The sequence below is a fragment of the Callospermophilus lateralis genome, chromosome 7 (genome assembly GCF_048772815.1).
Source record: "Callospermophilus lateralis isolate mCalLat2 chromosome 7, mCalLat2.hap1, whole genome shotgun sequence".
NCBI lineage: Eukaryota > Metazoa > Chordata > Mammalia > Rodentia > Sciuridae > Callospermophilus > Callospermophilus lateralis.
Window position 1 is genome coordinate 49509994 of NC_135311.1, and position 25759 is coordinate 49535752.

Here is a 25759-nt window from a genome sequence, read left to right on the forward strand (position 1 = left end):
ACAGAGTCACAGATGTAATTTCTTCATTTGTGTATTGTAATGTTTATTGAGTAGATCCATTGCTCTCATCTTTCTCTACCTAGATACTATTTTTCATATCCATTGAGTAAATTATTCCTAAGACTTCCCATCTAATTATTTTATGTGTTTATTTTTACTTATGAAAATTCAGCATCAACAGGCAAGAATATATAACTATAATTTATTGAATCTCTTCCATGGTTGATAATATACACAAAATTTTATTTACATGTGGGACAGGCGTTTGTTCATAATACTAGAACCTACATTATTTTAGCAATGGCAAATTCTTTTCGTGTGTAACGCTGCAATACTATATGAGAAAAAACTTGAGACAAAAAGCCAACCGAGTTGAGTCAATCTAATATATTTCATAGACACTCTTTTAGACTCTTCAGAGTTTAATAAAGATATGGTTTATTTTCCATATCAATGTTTTTTTTTTAAGGCTAGGAAACTGTTACTTATTGTAAGATATATCCAGTGAATGACTCTGGAATATTTTTGAGCAATAAAAAAATAGTCATTTTTTTCCTTCTAAATCGATTTACGCTTGTTCCTTCATGCTAAATCATACAGTTATTATTACTACAATCCAAATCTGTATTGCTACTCACTTGAATTTCTGCAGCCACTCCTTGGCACTCCGTCTTGGTCTTCTTTAGCTGACTCATCTCTCAGATCCACTCACCATAGAGTACCTAGTATGGATAATCTGTCAATTTAACTCCATTGGGACTTTGCACTTCTCAGAAACCAACACTGTTTGTTATCTTATGCATATAACCAGGCTCCCTTGTTTAAATTTCAATCCTTTTAACCTAAACCTAACTCTTAGCCACAAACGATGCTCTTTTCTCCACTGCATGACACAACATCAGACTTCTTGTCCTCTTCATGTCAAATTATGTATGCTTCTGGAATTCTCTCATAGATTTCTTATGTAAAGGGGCTTTCCTTCTCCACACATATCCAATCTCTATAAATATTGAGGCTGACCAGCTTCTTCTGGAAGTACACTTACATACCAGCTTTTTATGCTGGTCTTTCAGGTCCTTGAATCTTTCATCAGAAACTTAATATTATTATTATTTTTTTTTAGATATGATGGATTTGTCTTTTCTATTAGATGCAAATAAGGATATAGGGTAAAAAACTGATATCAAAATTCTTTTGTTAAGTTGGCTGGTTTTCTTTATTTTTTAATGAAACCTGTACTTATGGTGGGGCTACATCCTATACTTGGCTATTGATTTATTAATGATTAAATACCCTCAAGTTTTCTGGTATTGATGTTCCATGACTATGTCTTGAGAAAAATATTTACGTAAAATTTTACTTAAAAAAGGCTTTCAATTATTTAACCAAAAAAAGCTATTTATATCACTTTTCCACTTTCACTTAAATAACTAAGACTTTTAAAGGTTTTTTAAAAAAATTTTGTTACTATTTTCTTCCTATTATTTCTTTCAATAGTGATATAAAAGCATCTAGGGTAATGAGAAGATAACTAGATAGTATTATCTAACAAATTCCCCCAGTTTCTTTCTAAGTAGATTATTATAGATGCTTTTTCTAGAAACCAAGACAATGTGGAGAGCTGCTTCAAGTCCTGATTCTTGCGATCAGGTCAGAAAGATTTCAGACATGTGGCTCAGAGCAACATGAATGAGTTTATGGAAGGGACAGGAAATGGGAAATAGGACATTTTTAAGGAAGAGCATGGGAACTTTCAGGACAGTATGCCTCTCCTGCACTCCAGTTTTTGTTTTTGTTTGGTACTGGGGATTGAACTCAGGGCACTCAACCACTGAGCCAATCCCCAGCCCTATTTTGTATTTTATTTAAAGACAGGGTTTCACTGGGTTGCTTAGTGTCTTGCTTTTTGCTGAGGCTGGCTTTGAACTTGTGAGCCTCCTGCCATAGCCTCCTGAGCCACTGGGATTACAGGTATGTGCTACTGTGCCTACCTGTGCCTACTTTGATTGGGATCCCAGAGAAATTCCTAGAGAGTCCCCCCTAGGTCCACCTCTTAACTTTTGACTGCCAGAAAGATGACACCAGACTTTTAAGCCCCAACTGTGATGGCAACTTTAGATCACCTGGGCTCATGTTTATCAGTTCCAACTGGATTCTTAACCATACATTTTTATAGATTTTATGGTTAGAAGGAACTATTCTTATCTACCAGAGTTTCAGGATCTGGTTACAAAACAGTCTTCCCCTTCAGGTTAACTTGGTTTCCACTCATCAACTTTGTTATTTTGGGGCTCCATTTCTTCTTCAGATAGAAGGTAGTTTGCTAAGAAATCTGACATACCCTGTCCACTTAGGCCAAGCAGGACTGCAGGTAAATTGCTTCTTGAAAAAGAAAACATGTGGGAGTCAGCACAGTGGGGCTGATTTTATAGAATTATTCTCTTAACCTGTGTCCCCACTATCCTCATCTGTCTGTCCCTAACAGATAAGAAACTTAAAAGTTCCATAAATCTACAGTGCAGATTTTAAAAATAAATTTTACCTTACAGAATGTGAACTATTAAGGGAATGCTTATTAAAAGATTTACAAACATATTTTATTATCCTACAATAGATGAGATGCCAAAACTTGTTCAGAAATTCGTTATATATACCTTGCCCTATGCTAACCTGAGGGACCTGCAAATAAAATTCTTAGTGAACTCAATTGCTCCCTTAAATTTAAAGTGTGGACATCCCACATAGGGTTGATAAGAGACGTTTCTGACTTTTCATATGAATTTTCTTTTGAAATCAAAATAACCATTCTCTTCTGTGAGCCAACAAATGGCAGTCAAGCATTTTATTCACAACAAGACCCTCATAAGGTAGTGTAATTGACATGCTAATTGACTCATCTTAGGCCTTAGGTTGGCACTGAAATAAGACCTGCCACTATGACATAGGATATACTTGTTAGTTTGATAAAAGTAAAATCTTTTTTGCATTATGGAAAGGAAGAACTACATCTTTATTTCTTTATAGACATATAGAGGTGCTGTAAAGTAGGAATCTGTGTTTCTACATAACTTCATATAAATAGTTTTTAGGCAGAAATGCCATTATAAGGTTACTATAAAATAAGTCCCAGTTTTAGGAATGTGAAATATTTCTGAAATAACTTCAATTTTTGGTTTTTGTAGGGCAGAGTTAACCATGGGTCCATAACTGTTTTCTCCTACTTTTTCCCCCCTAACCAATCTCCTTATAAATATTTGACTGATGGATTTACTTGAATGAAAATAAGTGAGAATCCTGCAGGGGTTGCTGGGTACTGATTGCTGAACTTGGGAATGCAGCATGCAGGATATCTTTCTGCAAAATACTTTATTGTAAATCTTCCTGCAATCTATGAATCTCTGGGCTGCAGCCACACTAGATATTGGTTAATCATGCAGCCAATATAGGGAGATGGGAATAGGAAAATATAAAAATTGAGACATCCTTTTACTCATCCTTCTAAGAGCAAAACATGTTCTAGTACACACACACACACACACACACACACACGAGAAACTATGTCTGGTGAATTTGGTTTTCCTGGATGTAAAAAGACTTGTGCCATGTGTATTATTTGTTAATTCTTTGTGAAGATTGTATATGAGGGTGTGAAAATTTGGGCCTCTGTGTTCATGCAATTTGTATGGGTTTTACTTTACAAACATTAGATCATTATAATAGTTCTGTGAAGTGGGCAGCACTTGTGTTATTAGCTACATCTTAGAAAGGATCTTATACTGTGGTGATAATAGTAGCTATAAGAAAACTGGAGCAGTAGCAGCCACTATTTATCTTTTATAAGAACAAGGCCCTTAATTAACTCATATGTTTTGCAATTATCCAGCATGCAGATTAATATGAAATCAATAAAACCCAAGCTTCAGTATAATTCTCATGCTTGGGCACCATTTAAGACATTGAAAAGCCTCCTAAAAATATGCTCAAATGATCATATAATTGGTAACATTTGCCAATGTCAAATACTTTGACCATGATCGATTAAGAACATTCCCTCTTTACCCCAACTTCTCTTTGCTAACCTGCCTTATATTGGATAGTGTGGAAGGAAATAGTGAGGACGTAATTCAAAAAGGGATTTGTTTATTTGGGGTTCATGTAATATATGGGGTATAATAATTTGGCTTGCAGTTAATTTTATGTATAAGCAATGCCTGCAATCCTAGTGTAGGAATAGTTTTCTAGAGTAATCATCACATGTCGTGATAACCAAAATGATATGAAGGCAAAGTTTGTGCCATGGCTTGCATGCCTTTTGGTATACAACAGATGAATTTAATTGTCAGCAGAGGCAAGACAAACTTTAAAATGTACAGAATCAGAATCTGGTCTGGTTAACTTTCATGAGTTTTATAGTGCATATATGAAAGAAAGAGCTTTACATAAATCTTGAAATGATCTTTTATAACACTTCCCAATAACAAGATGTGAAACTAAAATATTGCAAAGCTATTACTAAAAAAAATTATTTTGGTCTAACATGTTAGACAAACTTATTTTAGAAATTAAATTATAAAATTCTTCTGTGAAGAGGTAAAGAGATTGCAGCCAAAAATATAAGATACAATTACCACATCAGTAGGTCAGAAAGCTAATAATGTTGTTTTCCCAATATTGTTTGTTATGGGTCATTTTTAAAAGATTATAGTTTGTTGTAATATTGGTTCATTCATGTTATATTTTGTATTTTTAATATTTTTCTTAAATTTATACCAAATTTTATATGAATCAGGTCCATGATCCATCTCTGCCTGTAAGGTTAATATCGTTCTCTGTATTTTTCACATGAATAACTTAAGCAGGCTAAGCTACTACTAAAATGTCATCTAATGTGCTTTTCTAGTCAACTGAACTTTCTTTTGTCCAGATTAAATCAATCATAGGGGAGAGAAAGAAAATCTGACATTATGCAGAGGATCAGATCCATACAAAAAAAGAATAGAAAAGCCTAAGACATTCAGTTATCTATTCATTCTCTGTTTGTGCCAAACTTAAGGCTCTTTTGCTTAAATAGACAAATAAGAATGCATCTCTGATACAAGTTAATCTGCAAAATATTCTATTGTTGCTATGCTTTCAGTGTTTGGTGTATAGGCTCCCCCGACAAAAATAAATACTTTATGTATGAATTAGAGACTATTTCAAATTAAATGTTTGGGAGGCATTTATAATAATGCTGAATGAAAAGGCATTTTTGAGGCTTTGTAAAATGTTTAATTACAAGAAAAAAGTTTGAAATTTTAAGTACAATCTATCTTGAGTGTAGTATTAAAGTATTTTGTGTAGTATTTAGTATTTTACAATACTTAAATCACTTGTCTCTGAAGGTTAATATGCTTATTCAAATGTGCAAAAGTATTCTAATCTGGATGGTCAAGAAAGGGAACGAAAAGCCAGAATGATTTGGAACCTATTTAAAAAAGAGAATGACCAATCCAGGTAGACAAGACTTGAGTTTATTTATGCGATTCAAAACTCCCTTCTTGAAAGGACATTTACAAACTTAATTTCAAAAATAAAATAAATTCTGAATGACAAATGTTCACGTTTTAATTTCAATATTACAGGTATGTTCTTTCATGATAAATTATCAGTTGAAAATGTTCCAGTGGAATCTGGTATCAATTAATTTTACACTTCATATAAGAAATAATAAAACATTTATTTTCAAGTCTTACATATATTACTTAAAAATAGATACAAAGTTCAGTTTGTAATTTTTAAATTTTATTGCTGTTTCAAGCTACCTGAAAGAAAATACCTTAGTGAAAATTATGTTTCAATTGTCTTGAATAAGTATGGCTTAAAACAGTCCACCCATGTATTATTTAGCTATCAGGTTGGTCAAATGATGGATGATGTCTTGAAAGTTAAGAAATGGTATCAGTTGGGCAGGTAAAATAATATTTGATACTTTTATAATATGCAACTTGGAATCAAATTCAAGAAGTTGACTGATTAAAAATCTAACATTGCACAAATTCATAAATAATTGCTTAGTTTCCATCTTTAAACCTGCTTTTTTGAAGCACACCGAAACAATGAGATAGAGAAAAAAATGTACATAAGATTGTTTGCTTGATGGAGGCATCAATTTGTTAAAATATTTCTCATACATATTTTCCTGTTCAAAAATATAAACTTGATTGTTTTCCATATATACAAGTATCCTGTGAAATCCTGGATTCTGAGGAGAAATAGTTTGAGGTATAGCATTGAGTAAAACATCCAAATGCATGATATTTTTGGCTGAAATTCATTAAAGTTACTGTCGGCAGAGAGTTGATTGGAGTGTGCTCCCAAAAGTCTTCCAGTTTTTGCCCTCTGAGAAATTTGTCAGCGACATCAAATAATTGAACTCTTCAACATCAATATATACAAAGGCATTTTATTATTAATCAAAGAAAGGGAAATAGAGACATCAGAAATTGCAACTTTATTTTTTGTAATACATATATTTATTGCCATCATAGTTCCGCAATTGTCATAAAATTAGAGTCAGATGGGATTCTGAGACACGTGCAAGTTTTGGAAATGGACATATAGATAACAGTATGGAACTGTACATAAAATAATTACAATTTATTAAACACACTGTTTTAGCATATCCTTGATGGACGGGAATGAGCACCATATTTTTTCATGAATATATATTTTTGTCTTTTTTTTTTTTTTCCTACAGCACCAAAGAAATCCAAATAGGAAAAGGAGAGATGAGGGTCGAGAATTAAGAATCAGCCCTGTTTCCATCTCAGCCACACTACCTTATTTCTTTATGATTTCCAAAGCTCTTTTCACATGATTCTGCCCCCTCAAGGGCATCAGTATTTCCTAAATGGTACAAGTATACGTAGCAATTTGTACTCTATACCATCCTTATTCAAAACTTGCATGTGGCATGAAATGGATTGCTGGCACCAAGGTATATTTTCTGTTGGTTTCATAGGTTCTTCGTCTTAATCTTAGCCAAGAAAGCAAACTGGACCAACTTCAAATCCAAATTTTTGATTCTGATCACCAAAGTCATTGATCATTACATCAATGATAGGTACTTGATCGATTTTCGGTGTGTTGATTTCAATCACAGTCTTTTCATAGCCTTTTCTGGACTGTAAAATTAAGCATAAATTAAAAATTACATGATAATTTAATATTGCTAAAACACATGTTATTCTCCTAAGCTTCTGAAAGGAGGCTAGAAGATAAGAAAGAAGAGAATAAATCCCAAATTTGCCAAAAATTGTGTGATAACTTTTTGCTATTATGAGTGGAGGATCACATTCAGTTTTAAATTTTGAATATTAACAATAATGCTTAATATTTAATTGTAGTAACTCAACTATGATCATCCAACATACTGCACATTTAAAACTAATTAAGTTGATAAATACAATTTAATATAAAAATTGATGCTGGTACTAGATCCCATAATATAAGTAGTACATCCTTATTATTTTAATTATAATTAAGATATAGATGGTCAAATTCTCTTGTCAAATACAGTATAAAATCATAACAAAAGTTGAAACATTTCTACTGCCATATGCTAATTTTTATAAATATTAATAATATACTACTATTTAGAATGCTTTCCAGGACTTGTGCATCTATAACCTGATTTGTGTTCTCTTTCTTGTTCTACTTGTACCCCACTCATTCTGTTGAAATCATGGGTGCTCTTATTTTGCAATTGTGCTATCTCTTCAGTCATCAACACTTAGTCAAAGCAAATTGCTAGTATATGGAATTCCCATGTGCATGAACATTGGTTCCAGAGGATAAAGATAACAAAAATGATAGTAGTTTCCTAAGTTGCTGTTAACACAGTGACAATTAAAAAGCACCTATCTAAGATTACCTTCTGTTATGTCTTCAAAAATGTATCTTTGTATATTTCAGAGTGTCTGCATGTGTGCATATCTGTGTGTGAACATTAGTGGTTTTGAAAACTCTGTATTTTAATATGTCAATGTTAAGCATCAAATCTTATTAATAACTGACAGCCATTGAGAGAAATCTGGCTTAGAATTAAAGTGAGGCTGTTAGAGGCTGCCTCTCATCTGTGAAGAAGACAAGCAGAGATTTCACTCACCGCACAGCCATCATGCAGTGCTTTGATGTAAGGGTTGTTATCATAGGACATCTCCTCATCATTTGATCCCAGGAACCGAAGTGCTTTGTCATAACTTCCTGATGACACATCATACCAGGCAGCCGACTGATGACAGTTATAGGTGAAATTTTGCCGAGCAGAGGCAGTGAGAAGTTTCAGGAATGTCATTTGCACCATGTTAATGGTATTGCCTTCAACATCTAAATATGAAAGCTGGGAATAAAAGAATAAAAAGACACATAAAGACTCTTTTTCTCTTTTATGCTATGAAAAAATAAATCACTGTTGACAGTGAACTTTGATGCTGGAAGGATGTAGATGAATCCACAGCCCTTTTGTAACCCACTGAGAAAAAGTGAGAATTGAGGGTTACAAGACCCAGAGACAGGATTTTATGAACTCAGGTCTCTATCTCCAACTCACTTACTCTATCTAACCACTGCTTATCCTTGACAAAATCACAATGTCTATTGTTTCCTAATCAGAAAACACTGCCAGAAAAATAAAAATGATTCTGCTTTGAGGAAATACTTCAGTATATTTCATATCTTTTTTTTTTAAATTGTAAAATAATGAAACAATGAAAACCAAGGAATCTCAGTGTGATGCAAAGGTTAACTGGTTTTGTTCTTTGATCATGCTCCTGTACTTTTTATTTTGGGGCTATAGTCTTCCAAGGTGTTTTGGTCTTCTAATTTTCAAAGCAGAGTTTCAGTCCATTCTCAGATTTTATATATATGCTTTTTTTTCACTGTTTTATCACCAGCACCCAGCTTAATGGCAGAGACAATAGGAATTAATAATTGTTGAGTCAATACTATTTTGTATTTATAGCAGAAAAATAGTTTTAAATGTAAATTATTAAGACTTGTCTTATGTCATCTTCACAAAATTTTTGTTGGGCATAATGGAGATCACTGAGCTTAAGAGAAATGTATAAACCTAAATTTAAAAAACATTACAAATTCACTGTGATTTATACATGAAGGCAATACAAAAGCACTGATCTGACTTTTCTTCTTATAAAAACTTTATCTATTCCTTACTGATTAACAGAGAGATATTGAGGAGCCTCGTGAGTTTAGGGGAAAAATTTACTTTGGCAATGAACTCTAAGGAAAATAAAGCTTCACAAAACAAACACAAACAGGGTTCTACTTGTGTATATTTTACACTCATACACAAATAAGAATGTAGCTTGGATGCGTAATATCTAGCCTGGATACTAAACTAGGAAATTATAAGTCATTAACATGTATGTTTATATAGTAATGATAAATGTACGAATTTTCATCAGTGGAAAATAATAGCATTTTTAAAAAATATTAATTGATTGAATAATTATTTGGATAAGTGGGAAACACTTTAATTTGGTTAACTCCTAATTAAAGTAATTTAAACACATATTTTAAATGACTTTTAATATGAATTTAGACTAAGACACAATCTTAAAATATCTTTACAAAATTTTTAAGGGAAACTGGTAATTGTATGGAAATATGTAAATTTGGCTTACAATACAAATAAAAGGTAGGTTTGTTCAGTATATTCCCAAAGGTAACAATCAGAAAAAATAATCGTACATGCTAAAAGTTCTTCATGAAATGAAAACCAAAGAATAAACTAGAGATCAAGCAAATAGGAAATGAAATAGTGATAGTCAAAGATATTAAATGGATATTAAATACTTTTGCTGATATTTTTAGCAAAATTCATTTTATGATGACTTTGTCTTGAACTTGAAATTCAGTACTTCCATCTATTTTGATACAAAAACAAATTAAATTGCTTTAGGATACCATAGTGGTCTAAGAGATGCTAGGTGGAGCAAATTGGAGAACACAAGAGTTATATAATTTGAGCTCGGCTTATGGAATTTGAAATAAACCATTTCATGCTGAGGTAATAACATACCAATTTTCCTCTCTTAAATTCACTAAACCAACTTCCTGGTTTCTCCTTTGGCCACGATGAAAGTCTTACCTATTGTAAAGGAACAGGAAAATTAAAAGTTAGGCAAATATTATAAATGATAATTTTTTTGTCTATATGGGTAAATTTTAGTAAGATTAAGAAGCTAAAGAGCTTTTGAAATATACATAAAATGAGATAAAGAGCAACATTTGAGCTAGATCCTATGAATTGCATGTAATAAATATTGAATCATTTTTTTCATGATCTCTTCAGTGGTTTAAAAATAAATGGGGAGAGATAACTTGGTAAAGGCAGACTAAGAGCTGTAGGGGACATCATTAGAACTCTCGGGTAATCTCTCACAAAAGAAATCCTCCAAATGCCAGCCAGCATCAACCCCAAAAGACAAGGAACAGCACTGTGTATCAAAGGAAGCATTCTGAAAACATTTCTCCAGTAACTAAGGGTGAGCTGTCCCAGAAGAGTCATTGGTAGAAAGTAAGACTAATCATTTCTTCTGGGAATATAAAGAATCCCTTGTAGATCTGCATTTATTATTAAGTAAAGATCAGTAAATTATGAGTTTATAAGGCTTTATCATTAGGAAATCTGAATAATCAGTGTGAGGGGCAGAATTTTCCTTTGCCATGGATTATTTTGGGGGCTAGAGGAGGTGTATTATGCCTTGCCATGTGATAAGTTGGGTTGGAAGATGGAAGTTGCTTTGTCTCCTGACCATAATATATCATTCTGATGTTACCAACTTAAATATTCTCCTAAAAAGATAAATCACACATAAAATTATTTGCTTTGTCTTATGGAGTTCCTTTACCTCTAGGAGCCTGTGCCATTTTCTAAAGAAATTGTTTGGAAAAATGCACTTATGCTAATGAAAATCTCTGATTCTGTTAATGATCTGCATGTAGCTTTAAAGACGTAACTCAAGTACATTGATACTATTAGGTGAAAAGCATGGAGTGTGTGTGAAGGGACTAAACATCTAAAACATATAAGTGTACAGAATGCTCTTATTTTATGTAAAAGAAAAATTCTTTATAAAATTTTTCATTTTGAGTATAATATGCAGCTGTGAGTGTTACCATGTGATAATTGGGCAGAAGAATACTATATATGTACAAAAATTTGAGATTCAGCTGTGATGTGTCATGGAAAAACCATAGAGTTTTAGAGAGCAAGCAGGTGCCTAAAGAATACATCTGGGCAAAAAATAAAGGAAAGAAGTATTTGTTAACTCTATGCATCACTTGGGTGCCTTATTCATGTTTATGCAAATGAAATGCTCTAATTACCCTGTAAGAAAAGCAGATAAATGAAAATATGACAGTATAATTTTCCTGTTTAGTTCAATATTGCAAAAACATGGCAGGAACTGTCAACATTCGCCACCAAAACAGATTGGTACTTACTCCCTCAGATTTTTTGTCTGGATAAAGGCAAGTCTCACCGCCAGATGTGAAATTACAATAAACTTTGAAGGAATCTCCTGAGCAACCTTGGTTAGGATCAATCCAATATTCACCTAGAAAGTAGGAAAAAGCAGGTCATACACAAGTTCATTAACAATACCAAATGTATGAGAATCAAATTTTATTAAAAAGAGAAATAAGGAAAGTCAATATTCATAGATCTCATTACTTTTATGCTTTTAGGCATATTAGGGTATATATTTGATTAGCTGGAGTGACCTTTTCTTTTTTGCCTCAACTCTTTGTAAAGGAACCATATCTAAAATATTTTTTTTTGGTCTTATCATACCAATCACTTTTAGGTATTAATCTGTTACCTCTTCAAATAATAACATCCTGTGTATCCATGTGTAATAAATTACATGTATAATGGAATCAGATCTAGTTGAACCCAAATCTACTATGTAGTACTTTGTTTCAGAAATGTGAGATAATCCATTTTGACCTAATTTATTCATCTGTAACGATGGAGTACCTATTTAGCCACAGAAATCATACCTTCACCTTATTTTACACAAAAACTTCTTGTAGTAAATGTTGATCCTAAGAAGGAGAACTGCATTATATATTTAAATGTGACCTGCTATTAATGCCATTAATGCAATGTGGTCAAACGAATTTTGTCATGTGAATAATCATGATTAATATTTTGGCATTAGGTGAATAAAGATGGTCAAGATTAGGAGTAACATAAAGTTATTCTTTGAATAATTGACAGAATGGTTTTTGTTAACAAGAATTATTAGGAGACAAAATTAATAAACAGGTGACAATTACTTTGCTTTCTTCCTATCACATCATGCTCTAAACTTAATTTTAAATGTGAATTTGAATTATGTGAATACAACGATTTTGAACTTATAATTTTAAAAGCTCTGGTAGCTTAGCTTAGTACTGGAACTCTCAAAACTCCAACTTCATTCAATGTTTATCTTCTACTATATGAAAACAGTGGAAGTACTCTAATAGTTAATAGCTTCTACTGTTTATCAGGTAACAAAAACATTCACACTTTTTACAATTACACTACTAATACATACATATCTGAAACAAATTGAAATTCTCAGGAAAAATATACAAGAGAACAAAAATCATATCTAAGATTTTATCAACAGAGCTAACTATGCTGTCTTTGATATTTTAATGTTTTTAAAGAATATATTGTTTGAATTATATGGGAAAAATTTTATTTTGCTTTATGGAATTAACATTTTTATTAAATAGTCTTTCAAATAATGTTAATAGCTTAATTATTCAGATATCTTTGTTTAATAAATGGATCAATATCCTGTAGATCCTATGTTCAATTTATCTCCAATTTACCCATATGTCATTTCTACTGCCATATCTCTAAATGAAGCTTCCGTCACCTCTTGTCCAGAGTAGTCCCAGAGCTTCTTAACCAGCTCTCTTGAATTCATTTTACTTTCTTCCAAAAACACTTTAAATCATTTTCAATTTGCTCACTATTGTTCAGCTACAATTGCCTTCTTTTAATTTCATGAAAACATCAAAATCTTCTCTTCAAAGCTTTGCAAATGTGCTGCATCTTCTGCCTGGAATATTCTTTTGATTCTTAGTGTGACTGTCTATATTAAAGTTTCAGCTTAAATGTCATATCCACAATATTAATATTGAGTTTATACAAGATGGATTCATCCCCTACATAAATAAATACCCACTTTTCATATAACTATCCATAATATGCTATTACTAATATTTTTCGTTTTTCTATCTCTACCATTAGATAATAAATAGGTCAAGAACATTATTTTTTCTGTTCACCTATGAATGTGTGTATGAAAAACAGCACCTGGCAGTATTCAAGAATTAATTAATTAACCTTACTTTGATGTCACACTTAAAAGTAATGAAGCTAGTTATCACAGAGAAATTATTGGAAACTACAGCCCACAGTGGGATTACCACTCTTAAAGTTTATAATACTTTTTAAAATTCTCTGGTTCTAAATCATATGTGCTTTCAAATTCAGTATATGCTGCCATCTTTTACATTTAATTTTCAATTTTGTATGATTACTTTATTCATTGAGATCTAAAGTATAAGAATCATGTATATTATGTAGCTGTATTCTCTGTATTCTCATTTAAATGTCATAAAAACTTCAGTGGAAATTCGTTGATTGGTCAAGTATATTTTAATTTGTGAATAGAAGGGAAAATTTTCTAGCACAGGCTCAAGCCAAATTATTTAAATCCTTTGTGTACATAATGCCAGTTAAAAGTAAGAATCTCTTTATAAATCACAGATCTAAACGTGTATTTTTCATTTAAATAAACACAAATTGGAAGACCCTGAATTATCAATTTGCACAGAATCCTTAACTACTAGCTGTGTTTTAGTTTTAATTGGCTATGCTTAAGAAAGTAAGATTTTATGATATTTTCCCTTTATAGTGGCTATATATGAATTAATTTAGACTTTCCTATCTTCACTGTGTTATTTAGATCTAATTTATTAAATTCATTATTTGATGATATTGAAAAGCAGTATTTTCTTAGAAGTAAAGGGAGGTAAAGTATTTCAGTATCGATGGGAAGATTTATTAATCATAAATATCTACCCCCTTGTTAGTTAAGTACTTATGACTTTAATCAACTATCTAAGCCTAGCTGAACTTTTCCTTCTCAGAAAAATAGATATGTATAGGTTTTTCCAAGCTCTAGGCAAAAGAAAGTATTCTGATTATAATTATTAAGCAAAATATGAATAGTTCTACTAGATAATTGTGGATCAATGAAAGAAAAATTTTTGTTGCAAGTTATCCCAATTCTTAAATATTCTGTTCATCAAATTTTGCTAAACTGATAGATCAAATGTTCATGTTATGCTATTTAATCATATTCAGATTATCCATGTTAGTGTAAAGTACTTGATCAAAGTCATGCAAATATTAATTAATATTAATGTGATTGTCTTAATGTACTATATTAATCATATTAATATAAAGTAACTTAGTAACAATTGTATGGTGATATGCACATATGTATGCATACATAATACCCATTCTGAGTTATTTATAAGGCAAAGTGCATTTGTGTGAGCAATCATTATCCAAAAATCATCTTGTCACAGTTCAATGAAAACCTTATTTAACAGACAAGGATTTTCCAAAGAAGACCTTGAATTACACAATATAAATGACTTTTTCTGTCTACAAGAGTAGAATTAGTAATTGTTTGCTCTAGTTTTATTTAGAGAGTACATTAAACATTTAATTAGAATTAATGAGCTCACAATGCACTTCAGTAACTTAGCAACTCAGTACATTTGTTTTGTCATGTATTATTAACATACCATCTGGGAAGTCAGGGTGGCTGAGTTGCAGGTCTTTGCAAGTTCGGGCGGGATTGGTCTGAGTACCCATTGGAAACTTCATATGCTCAATGTCTTGCTTTAGGGAATTGAGGGAACCAAATATTTCCTCCATTCCATCGGAGTAATCAAGAATATTATCGCCTATATCTGCTTGCATGCTTTCAGTATGTCTTCTCATTTTTTTGGGTGACAAGATTGGTAAAGGCTGAATGACTTCACCAGGTGGACCCTGTAAAGAAGACAAAGTGGGTATAAAATATGTGAGTGTTCCATAAAGTAAAAAATATTCTTCCAGCTTATAAGAAATTACAGTTGGTTTAGCTTTTCAATAGTTGCAAAATGATACATGAAAAAAATCATATGAATAAATACACATATATATGTATATATGTAAATTTTGTAATTTCTTTTAAAAATTATCTGGTGGAAATATGGAGGTAGGTGCACAAGTCAGATTTCTGGCACTTTATGTACATATTGTAGCATAGTTTTCTATTAACATGTTATGTATGTTACTCTCTGATTTTCTGAGTAGTCCTCATTGACACACTATTTCTAGAACTATATTTTAAAGTCTCAGCTGGACGCAGTGGCTCACACTGGTAATCCCAGAAAATTAGAAGCCTGAGACAGGAGGACTGCAAGTTTTAGGCTAGACTCAGCAATTTAGTGAGGCCTTAAGCAACTTAGCAAGACCCTGTCTCAAAACAAAAAATAAAAAATGGGTTGGGGATGTAGCTGAATAGTTAAGTGCACCCCCCTCAATCTCTAGTACCCACTGCCTCCCCTCCCCCGAAAATGTCTCTACAGATTAGAGCATCATTTTAAAGCTCTTACACTATCTAATAAAATGTATTACATTTCACAAAAATTTATATTCTGAAACAGAATATTAGTGTGCTTCATTATGTATTACTTATATCTTTATAAATTAACACTTAAAAGTAATCAGACTTCAATTTATGTTTATGTAAAAGTAGAACCACACCAAATATTTAATCCACATTGCTATGGGTTAAAGTGAACATTGGAATAACTTCTATGTTGAATTTATAACTCTTAATACCTCAGAAATTTGATCTTATTTTCAAATAGGGTCATGGGAAATGCAGAAGTTAAGATGAGGTCATTAGGGTGGACCCTAATACAACATGTCTGGCATTATTATAAAGATGGAACATTTGAACACAGAGACACACACAGAGGGAAGACAATATAAAGGAGATTCAGAACAGATCCTTCCTCAGGGCCCTCAGAAGAAAACAACCCTATTGACCCCTTGATTAGGACTCCTACCCTCCAGAACTGTGAGATAATACACTCTGTTTTTATAGCCACTCAGTCTTCTGGTATGCTGTCAGGGTAGTCTTAGAAAACTAGTAAACATGTAATTGGAAACATTTTAACTCAGGAAAGAAGATTAAGTATTCTTTCCCGTACTTATATATTGTAATTCTACCTTTTAGTAGTGTTTAAGTCTGGTTAATATAAGTACTTATAAATGGTAGTTATTATTTTTGTTTCTATTACTATCATTACATGATACAGAGAAACAATGCCCAGCATCTGAACTTTTATCTTTATTCCTAAAGTCAGGTAAATGTTCCTTTGTGGCATACAATTAATTGGATTCATTAAAGTATGATAAAAATCATGATTCTTTTGAAAAAAATAAAGATTATTATAATATGTAATTAAGGTTTCCTCTATTTAAAGAGTCAAATCAGTTCATAGGTCTTGTCATGTAGACTTTATTACTTAGTTGACATTGTTACATTTGTTATAAAGTCAGAACCTTGGACAGTACATAGTTTTCATCCATTTTATAGTTGCAAACAAATCACTGCCAGTCTCCAGATGTAAGTTATCAGAACATCATTCTTGTCAACATACACTTACCGGAGGTCCAGGAGGCCCTGGAAGACCACTGTCACCTTTCTGGCCAGCGGGTCCCTGTTAGAAAAAGAGTGAATATAAGTAGGAGAACAAAGTAATTTAATGGACTTCACTCAAAAATTAAAATGTCAAAGGGAGAAGCACTTACAGAGGAGCCTTTGTTACCCTTGGGACCTTGAGGACCCTAGAAAATGCAGACAAAAGCACAGATTAAAAATCTAGAGCATTTGTACCTTTTTGTTATACTCGTAGCTTAACTGTGACTTATAAGATTGCTTTGTCCAGTACTTACAGGTAAGCCTGGAGGACCAGGTGGGCCTATGGGACCAGCGGGACCTGGAATTCCCTAGAGGGAGAATGATCTGATTTAATGAGTTTTCCTCAGCAATTCCATTTCCATTCTTTGCATAAAAACACACATTCCAAAAAGTAGAGATTAAAAAACCCCTAAGAACAGCCTAAAATTTTCCATTGTGAAGCTAAGAAATAACTTTTATAAAGTAATCTGAATTTTTCCACCTGGTGTACTGTCTATAGATATTGAGATACTAGATAAATATCTATAGTATGAAGGTTATGTACATATATATTTTATATCCCTGCAGCACTCAGAATAAACTTGCATGTGATGAGGATTCAAAACACGGTTGTGCAAATACTAAACTATGATTGTTATGGTTTTAATAATTCACATTTTTAATGTATTTACTTTAATGTCAAATCAACATCATTTGAAAATACCACTGATTAAAATAAACTCCAATAAAGATGCTCTAAAGTACTTCTTTGGTCATGTTTAAAGAAATATGTGAAGTGTGTGTGTGTGTACGATTGGAAGAGAGAAAGAAGCATTCATGCTTTTACTCACCCCATCCCCCTTTGCTCCTGGAGACCCTTGAGTTCCGGGGAGTCCTCTGTCACCCTTCTCCCCTTGCTCTCCTGGAGGACCGATCAAGCCAATTAAACCAGGATGGCCCTTTGGAAGAGGGGGAAAAAATTTAGTAGTACATAAATTAGAGCCATTAGTAAACTCTAATCATAAAAGATTTGCACATTAAATTCATGAAATAAAAATTTTAAATGTATATAAAATACATTTAAATAACCTTTCTAAATGGAATGTAAAGATCTTCCCTCTCTTCTTGCTTAACAGGATTTTTACTACTTAACATTAAGTGCAACCTTTGTTAGGGGTTTGGTATGTTACGGAACTGAGTGTTTTCTAAAAATATCTTTGATGTTTCATGTAAGGATCATTCAGCTTAAAAAACAATATCGATAAGTAATATTGATGATATAAACAACGGAAAACTCATTATTTTAATGAGCATCTAATTTAATATGAAATGTTTTCTATTCTCCAGAGACTTTGCAGTTTTAAGAAAACATCTGGAGATTTAAAAATAATCTAAACAATATTAATGCCATTCAAAAAAACAAGCTTGTTTTCTCTACTTAGTGCAACACAGTATAAATTCTTGGAGATCGGATTACTACTTGAAAGATATTTCTAGTTTAAATTATTTTTATGTTTCAAAACATAAAAGTGGTCATTTTGGTATTCCATCTGTTTATCTTGTGAACAGTTATTTTAGTACAACCATATGCTTTCTCCATATGGTTTCTAAAAGGGCACACTGAGAAGATGCAACACTGGATTCTGGTTCGTTTTCCACCATTACTTTGCATACATTCTCTTCTATAAACACATCTGGGAAGCTGAGAGTTGTAGCTTTTCATGGTTAGAATGACAAAGCTATCTTTCGAAATTTCCTTTTGAGAGGTTTTAATCTGCAAAAGTAATGACTTCTGCTATTAGTACATCAAAAGTATAACAACACACTTTAAAAAAATTCTTACCTTCTCACCCTTGGAGCCAGGATCTCCTTTGAGACCAGGTAAACCAGGAGGTCCCTAAATAATAAGAAAAAAATAAACACATTGAGAGTAGGCATAAATATAAAAATCATATTACTTATCACAGAGCTAGTTTAATTTGGGAACTATGTAGTTTAAAAAAAGTTCATAATGATCAATGTTTATTTTTCAGGATTCCATGTAAATGTATATATTTAACACATCCTGGTTTAATCTGTGACAATAACATTAAACCATAATATTCATAATCCTGATTAAATAAATACGAATTGAGAAATATGCCATAGTTTGTGTGGATATTGATATAAAATGGACAAATTCCTTACATTGTTCTATTAACAGACAAAAATACTTTAGGCAAAGTATATGCAGTATTAAATGTGCATGTGTCTAACAATATTCTTCTAATGAGAAGAAAATTAATCATCAAACAAATTTATGTAAATTAAGTTAGATTCTTTTTTGTATTAACATAAACAATCATGCTGCTTTGTTAAACCACAGACAAAAAGAAGACTATAAAAAATTCTCTATTCACTTTTAAATACATCCTAAGAGTGGATTTTGACATTGACCTTTCATCTAGATTGGAATACCCAACAGGGGTGCAGGTAGGTGGTAGAGTACTTGACTAGTATGTGCAAGGCCTTGGGTTCAATCCCCAGAACAACAACAAAAAAGAACACTAAAATATGTTATAGTAATGGATCTCTCAAAGTGCTGTCCTCCAAACATTAGCATCAGCATCACCTATGGACTTATTAGGAAGAAAATTCTTAGACTTTGTGCAGATCAACAGAACCAGAATGTGTGGTATCCCATAATCCGTTTCATAGATCTGATGCTCATTAAAGCTTAAAAACATTGCCCTGTGGTATCAGACCCTAAATCCAGTTAATCAATATACAAATCAGAGCACATAGAGGATACGATGTATATTAAAATAAAACATGACTTATTTAGTTTACTAGCTAAACGATTTTATAATTAAATGTACATAATTTGTACCTACTTTTTTTCTAGTCTTATCAGAAATGACAGGTGAAAGAAAATAATGCTCAAGAGCCTATTAAAAAAATGTTTTATAGGAAGCCCCAAGAGCACAAATTTTAAGGAAAATAGTATAAATGGTAAAGGAAGCAATCAGGCAATCATTTAGACAGCTTATGTCACTATTAGGGTATAAGAGGTCAGACTATGTATTAGAACAAAGAAGCATAAAAGAAGCCTATGAAAATCACTTTAATAAAAATGTAATCATAAGTTTGATCCCTAGCACCGCAAAAAATTGTAATTGTAATAAGGAACTATGTATGTGAAACATTTAAGAATATTGGTTATACTTGATATATATCAGTTAAAAATCCATACATTTTCTAGGTTAAAAATATGAAACTGAAGCCCTGTCACAAAATCAAATGTACAAAGTGTTGGGGAGGCAGCCCAGTGGTAGAGCACCCGTGGGTTCAATCTCTAGTACAAAAACAAAAGCCCCAAAATTATTTAAAGAGGCTATCTATATATGCTTTTTCTTCACATCTCATTTTATATGCAAACTTTCATGTATACAATATGCTTTACAGAAATTTTGCTGTAAGGGGGAAAACTGATAAAGATGTTTTCGGCTGGACATCAATATTCCCAATCACTGTCATAGTCACAAATGTTGAAGTCTAATATCTCATAAGTCTGAGCTTTATTCATAAAAATATTATAAAAGTAACTATGTCTTAATATGGTGATAATGAAAGAAAAATCAGGCTTATGAAATACTGGATAAACAGTGAAGCAGAACACAAATGTCAATTATGATCATTAGCTTTAGTTACATTATAGATGGGTACCTATTATTTTTTTTTCCTTCTATTCTAATAGTACAAGCTAAAATAAAAAAAGAAAATAGTAATTCTAGTTTTCAGGCTTCATAAGAAATATACTAGACACTGTGTTTCAAATTCATCTTAAATATTTTCTATAAAATTATTCATGAAGGAGTTAAAGGAAAAGAGTATTAATCCCTCTAAGTTAATAAGTTCTTATGAAATTACAAACTTATCTATGGATGAATTTGCCAAGCAAAATCAATTTTGTATTTTTATCAGCTGAAAATAGAAATTGATAATGTTATGATATTGAGAGCAGTTATAAATATCCTTCTGAACTTGGAACATATCAAAAAACAACAACTCTGCATATAAAAATGTTATTCCAAATTACATGTTTTCTATTTCCTCTTTAGGACATTGTAAATTGAAAACCCCTAGGGAAATACATAATTCATATGCAATAAAGAGAAATGGAAAACAGGGACCATACATTCTTAAGTGTGTAGAATACACAATCAAACATTCCCCCTGCAGTATTATGCTTTATGGAATATTTGCTTGATCTGCATCTCAAAGTTCTAATGCGCTGAAGCTTAAAGAAACTGCAGATCCCACACTTTCTCTAAAAGATAAAATCATGAGATATTGTTTAATTTAGTGGAAAGCAAATGCTTTATTATTTCAACCTGTTTAATCATTATGAAATGCCAAGCATCTCATCCCCTTTTAGAGTTTAAATGTAGCATTAAAGCAAAAAAATAAAATTATAATTCAATAACCCATCTTACTTTTTATTCAGGCTTTTATGTTTGAAAAATAATGCTATCAGATATTTTATTTATCACTTTGTGAAAAGAAAGAATACATAATAATATTAAGTAAACTTGTCCAAAGATAAATAATGAATAATTTTTCAGTTGTACTGGAATGAATATGATTTTAAAAGAATATGAAGCAAAACAAAAGCTTAAAACTAAATGATAGTTTTGCCTCCAAAAATCAAATAAATATCAATTTTTAAATTTACTAAATCACACTAATTTTGACCTCTAGCCATAAGAATTTAGTTACCATTATTTTTCTATTTAAAACACTCTAATTCACATTTAATTTTCACAATGTACTAAAGAAACCACCAGTTCCACTTAAAAGCAAAAATAAGAGCATAGTTGTTTACATAGGCTCATCATCGTCCTTTTCTTCTCTGTTAGTGCCTACATTTTCTACTTTTGTGACCTAAGTTCCATATGGGGATTCTAAATGTACGTATGTCCATATATGTCTGTGTATATACACTTGGGTATATATGCACATGTATAGAATTAATGCATATGTAGAGGTTTAAGTTAAATGTTATCATTTGTATTTTGCTATTTAAAGTAAAAGGCATATACAGCACTTCTACAAAACTCTAGTCAAGTTGACAACAGAGTGGAGAAGACAACAAGCAAATATCATTTTTAGAGTTTGATATCTGTTAATTTCACTCTAAAAAAATTTGTCTCCATAAAGTTCCTATAAAAATGGTAAACTATTATCTATGCTGCTGCTGGATGGACCATCTGTTAGAGTTCAATTGTCTAATTAGGTACCAGCCAATCTGGAAAGATGAAAGCCAACCAAGTTCAATAAGTTGATTTATTGAACAGCTAAACTGGATTTAAACACTAGGGCATGGGAAGACCTAGGTAGCTTTGACTAGTGGAATTTTGGAACTTTGCTGTAGGATGTTACAGGCAGCTTCTACAAGGGGAAAGGTGACCCAATAGATAGCTGCAGAACTCTAGTAACAAGCTGAATTTTTCAAGACTTGAATACTTGTGCAAACATATTTAAAAAGGTAATGAGGAAAAACTAAATTATGTAGAAAGTATATTCAAAGCAATTTTATGTGAATTATTTTCTGAGTTGAATGTAAACTGTAAGTTTTCAAATCTCTATCTCCCACATCTTATTCACATTTATACCTCTCGTTTCCTTCTTTCATAATTTATATTTCTAATCAGGGAAGGATCCTTATTGGCAATTATTTAAATGGTTTTATTCTGGGTATACTTACCATCCTCTGCTTGATTTGATTATTGTACTTGTCACATGTTCTAACTGCCAAAAGTATAACTGTACATGCTGACCTTCTGCATTTGCTCTAACAGTCAACATCTTCCAAATTAGAGTATAGACAACACACATACATACACACACACACACACACACACACACACATAAACTGGGGTGAAATTAGTTTCTTTTCACTAAAAAGACACAACTGATGTTTCTTAAAATATTGATCATTATTTTATTCACTTAATTCTTTATTTTATGTTAGTAGTACCCATCAATTGTTTAAGTTGTATAAAAATAACTCATTTAACAGGCATACAAATTCCAGGAAGTAGAAGATGTTAATAACTAAATTAAACTCATTTAAATTTTATGCCATTTCATGAAACAGATGCTCTTAATCCCATTTTATAAATAAACTAAAACTAGAGAGAAAGAGAAGAAGGAAGAACAACTTTTCCATTATCATCCCATAAGTAAATGGCAGTGCACATATTTGAAAATAGGGAGTTTGGATTTAGTCAATGATCTTAACCAGTAACCATGATAAACCACTTCTCACTCTGCTTAAAACATTACCTGTTAAGATAAATCATTTTTAGTTGAATTGAAAAACCTCATTAAATTGCCAAAAGTAGCAGTTTTAAGGTAATAGCTCAATCCATCCTCACCTCATAGACTTAGTACCATTTTCATAGAGATTAGACATCACACCGAAGGCCAACTGATGCTAAGAAAAAGTTACAGTATTTTTATATCATAAATAAGACTCTCTGACAAAACCAGCAGCCAGAGAATTGAATAGGCCCATGCTGATTGTTTCTGAGGCTCATCATTTCACTGTTTCTAAAAAGGATTGTTCAGTCCCTTGAACTCTAAATTTACATTTGCTTATGAGTCAGAAGTACAAACTTGCAAGCTGGAAACAGGTGGTATGCCTGATGGTTTTATTTTTAATATTAGCCAAAGGAAGTCTTCAGCATGGTACTTTTTTTATTTCATCTGTAGAAAGGTCAGCATACTTATTGGAAAACCTGAAATAATAATAAGAGAACCTCTGGCAAATTTTAGGATGACATTAAGGCAGAGTATTTTTTCTTCCAGGCTCTTACCCTGTGCAGTTAGGCACTTACCAAATCTAAGGAGAGTATTTCCTAAGTAGTGTAGTTGTGGAGTGATCCTCTTTCAGCCAGGACCCTATTTCTATGCTGATGAGATTAGGTGCCCAGTTGAAAATCTCCAGCTTGAAGTCAATTACAATTTGGTAGTAATTATTCAGTTACCAAATAAGTAATCTTTAACTTCTTCAGCAAAAGTTTAAAATAATATTTTAACATTTATGAAATACTTGGTAGGTATCTGAGGGGAAATTGTGCCATCTTAAAAAAAAAATGGCCAGAATCCCTCTTGAATAATTATGATTGTGAATCTGAGTTTTGATGGTTTTAGGGTATAAAGGCACCTGAGATAATTAATATATCCATGACAAGAGGCTTTTGACTAAATTTTTTATTAATTTAACAATTAATTTATTTAATAGTTTGATGAATTTAATAATTAAATTAATGAAATGATTAATTTAAATTACTATATGGAGGAACTTGACCATTTAAACCAATTTTTACCACACTTGCATAGTGCAACATACACTGCTTGCTGTTTTCATTAATCCTTTAATATAACTATTATTGGATAGTGAAGTTAAAATAACTGTATTGTGAAATTGAACTATGCATAAAGCAAACAAGTCACCTATCGAACAATAATTTTAAAAGAACAAGTCTTTTTTTCTCATTTTCTGCCCAAATTTTAGCAAGGATAATTCACATGCTAGAATAAAATGCATCTCTGAATAGTATGCTGGTCAATCACTGCTTGACTACATTTCTCAAGCATATTGTTTGCACATAATGTTTATAATAGAGACTAAATGTGAATGTTGTTATAATCATATCTTTTTTTGTTAATGGGGTTTAGTGTCTTATCTTTCAGCCTATATGTCTCACAGAAAGAACCATTTATTTGGTCAAGGAGTCACTGTAAGCCTGTACTAACATTACTCTTTTAAATGAAGTACCAGGAAGCAAAGTTTAATTGCATGCATTTGGCGGGAACTGTCTGTACTAGGAAAATGACTGGCAAGGCCATTAGTGGCATTTTATTCTGAGGGGAAATAATTTTTTCATCCAAAAGGTTAAAAAAAAAAAAAAAAGGAACATTCTTGTGATCAAGTGGCATCTTTTCCATGTATCTATCAGTTAGACATATTTGAATTTTTTAAGGTATGAGTGATATACTTCCTTGAATATTGTATCAAGTACAAACCAAGTTACCATCTAAAAATTTCAGGATTCTGCCGTGTAGACAATTTTGTTTCAGTAATTCTCTCTTTAAATAAAGAAAAAGATGCTACTCACCATAGGACCAGGTGGTCCATCTTGGCCTGCAGCTCCAGGGAGACCTTGTTCTCCCTACAGAAAAAAATCATATTTTTATTAATAATAAATGATTATGTATTTTTTTTCAATTTTGGAAATTCAGAAAGGAAAACAGCAAACATCCCCTGTGAATTCCACTACATGAAAAACATCTACAAATACTGTGAGCAATTTTGTGTTTAAAATTTCAACTCCATGTGCTTGTCTGTATGCAGTACAGCCACACATACATATGTGTGCACAGAGGCATGCAAAGAAATTTTATGTCATTGAGAAATTAGGGTTTAGTTCCCTATTCTTCCTTTGCAAGTTAGAATTTTACCATGAACTTATTAAATAAATGACATACTTAAATATGTAGGAATGTCTGTACATAATAATTACTGAATTGCCACAAAAACATTCTCAATATAACTTATGAAATATGCTGTCAGAAACATTTTAACTCATAATTTTCCAGAAATAAAATGCTGTTTTCAAGGCAGCATTTTTCAGCTAAGATGCTTACTCACCACAGGGCCAGGGATTCCCCGGAGACCTTCTGGACCAGGCTTTCCAGCTGGACCCTGAGGACCAACTGGGCCAGTTTTCCCAGGAGGACCTTCAGCACCTGCTTCTCCCTATTAGAAAAAAAAATACATGAATGCACCCATAATCAGAAAAATACATCTTACTCTTTTAAAATACATTGAAAATAAATGCTTATTTAATGTATTATAAGATTTTGAAACATAATATTTGTAAAGTATA

General features: G+C 31.9%; 1 protein-coding gene across 5 annotated transcripts in view; it reads right to left on the reverse strand.

Annotated features, from left to right (window-relative positions):
• Positions 1 to 5493: 5493 nt before the first annotated feature.
• Positions 5494 to 25759, reverse strand: part of Col11a1 (collagen type XI alpha 1 chain) — a 208070-nt gene continuing 187804 nt past the window's right edge. For all 5 annotated transcript variants that reach the window (XM_076863343.2, XM_076863345.2, XM_076863347.1 and 2 more), the window contains 12 exons: positions 25522 to 25629; positions 24989 to 25042; positions 18667 to 18720; positions 17675 to 17782; positions 17099 to 17152; positions 16955 to 16990; positions 16810 to 16863; positions 14890 to 15139; positions 11512 to 11624; positions 10085 to 10153; positions 8150 to 8383; positions 5494 to 7166 (listed from right to left, as the gene is read on the reverse strand). In XM_076863343.2, the coding sequence (XP_076719458.1) occupies positions 7020 to 7166; positions 8150 to 8383; positions 10085 to 10153; positions 11512 to 11624; positions 14890 to 15139; positions 16810 to 16863; positions 16955 to 16990; positions 17099 to 17152; positions 17675 to 17782; positions 18667 to 18720; positions 24989 to 25042; positions 25522 to 25629 (1281 nt within the window). In that variant the 3' untranslated portion in view covers positions 5494 to 7019. The remainder of the gene's footprint in view (positions 7167 to 8149; positions 8384 to 10084; positions 10154 to 11511; positions 11625 to 14889; positions 15140 to 16809; positions 16864 to 16954; positions 16991 to 17098; positions 17153 to 17674; positions 17783 to 18666; positions 18721 to 24988; positions 25043 to 25521; positions 25630 to 25759) is intronic.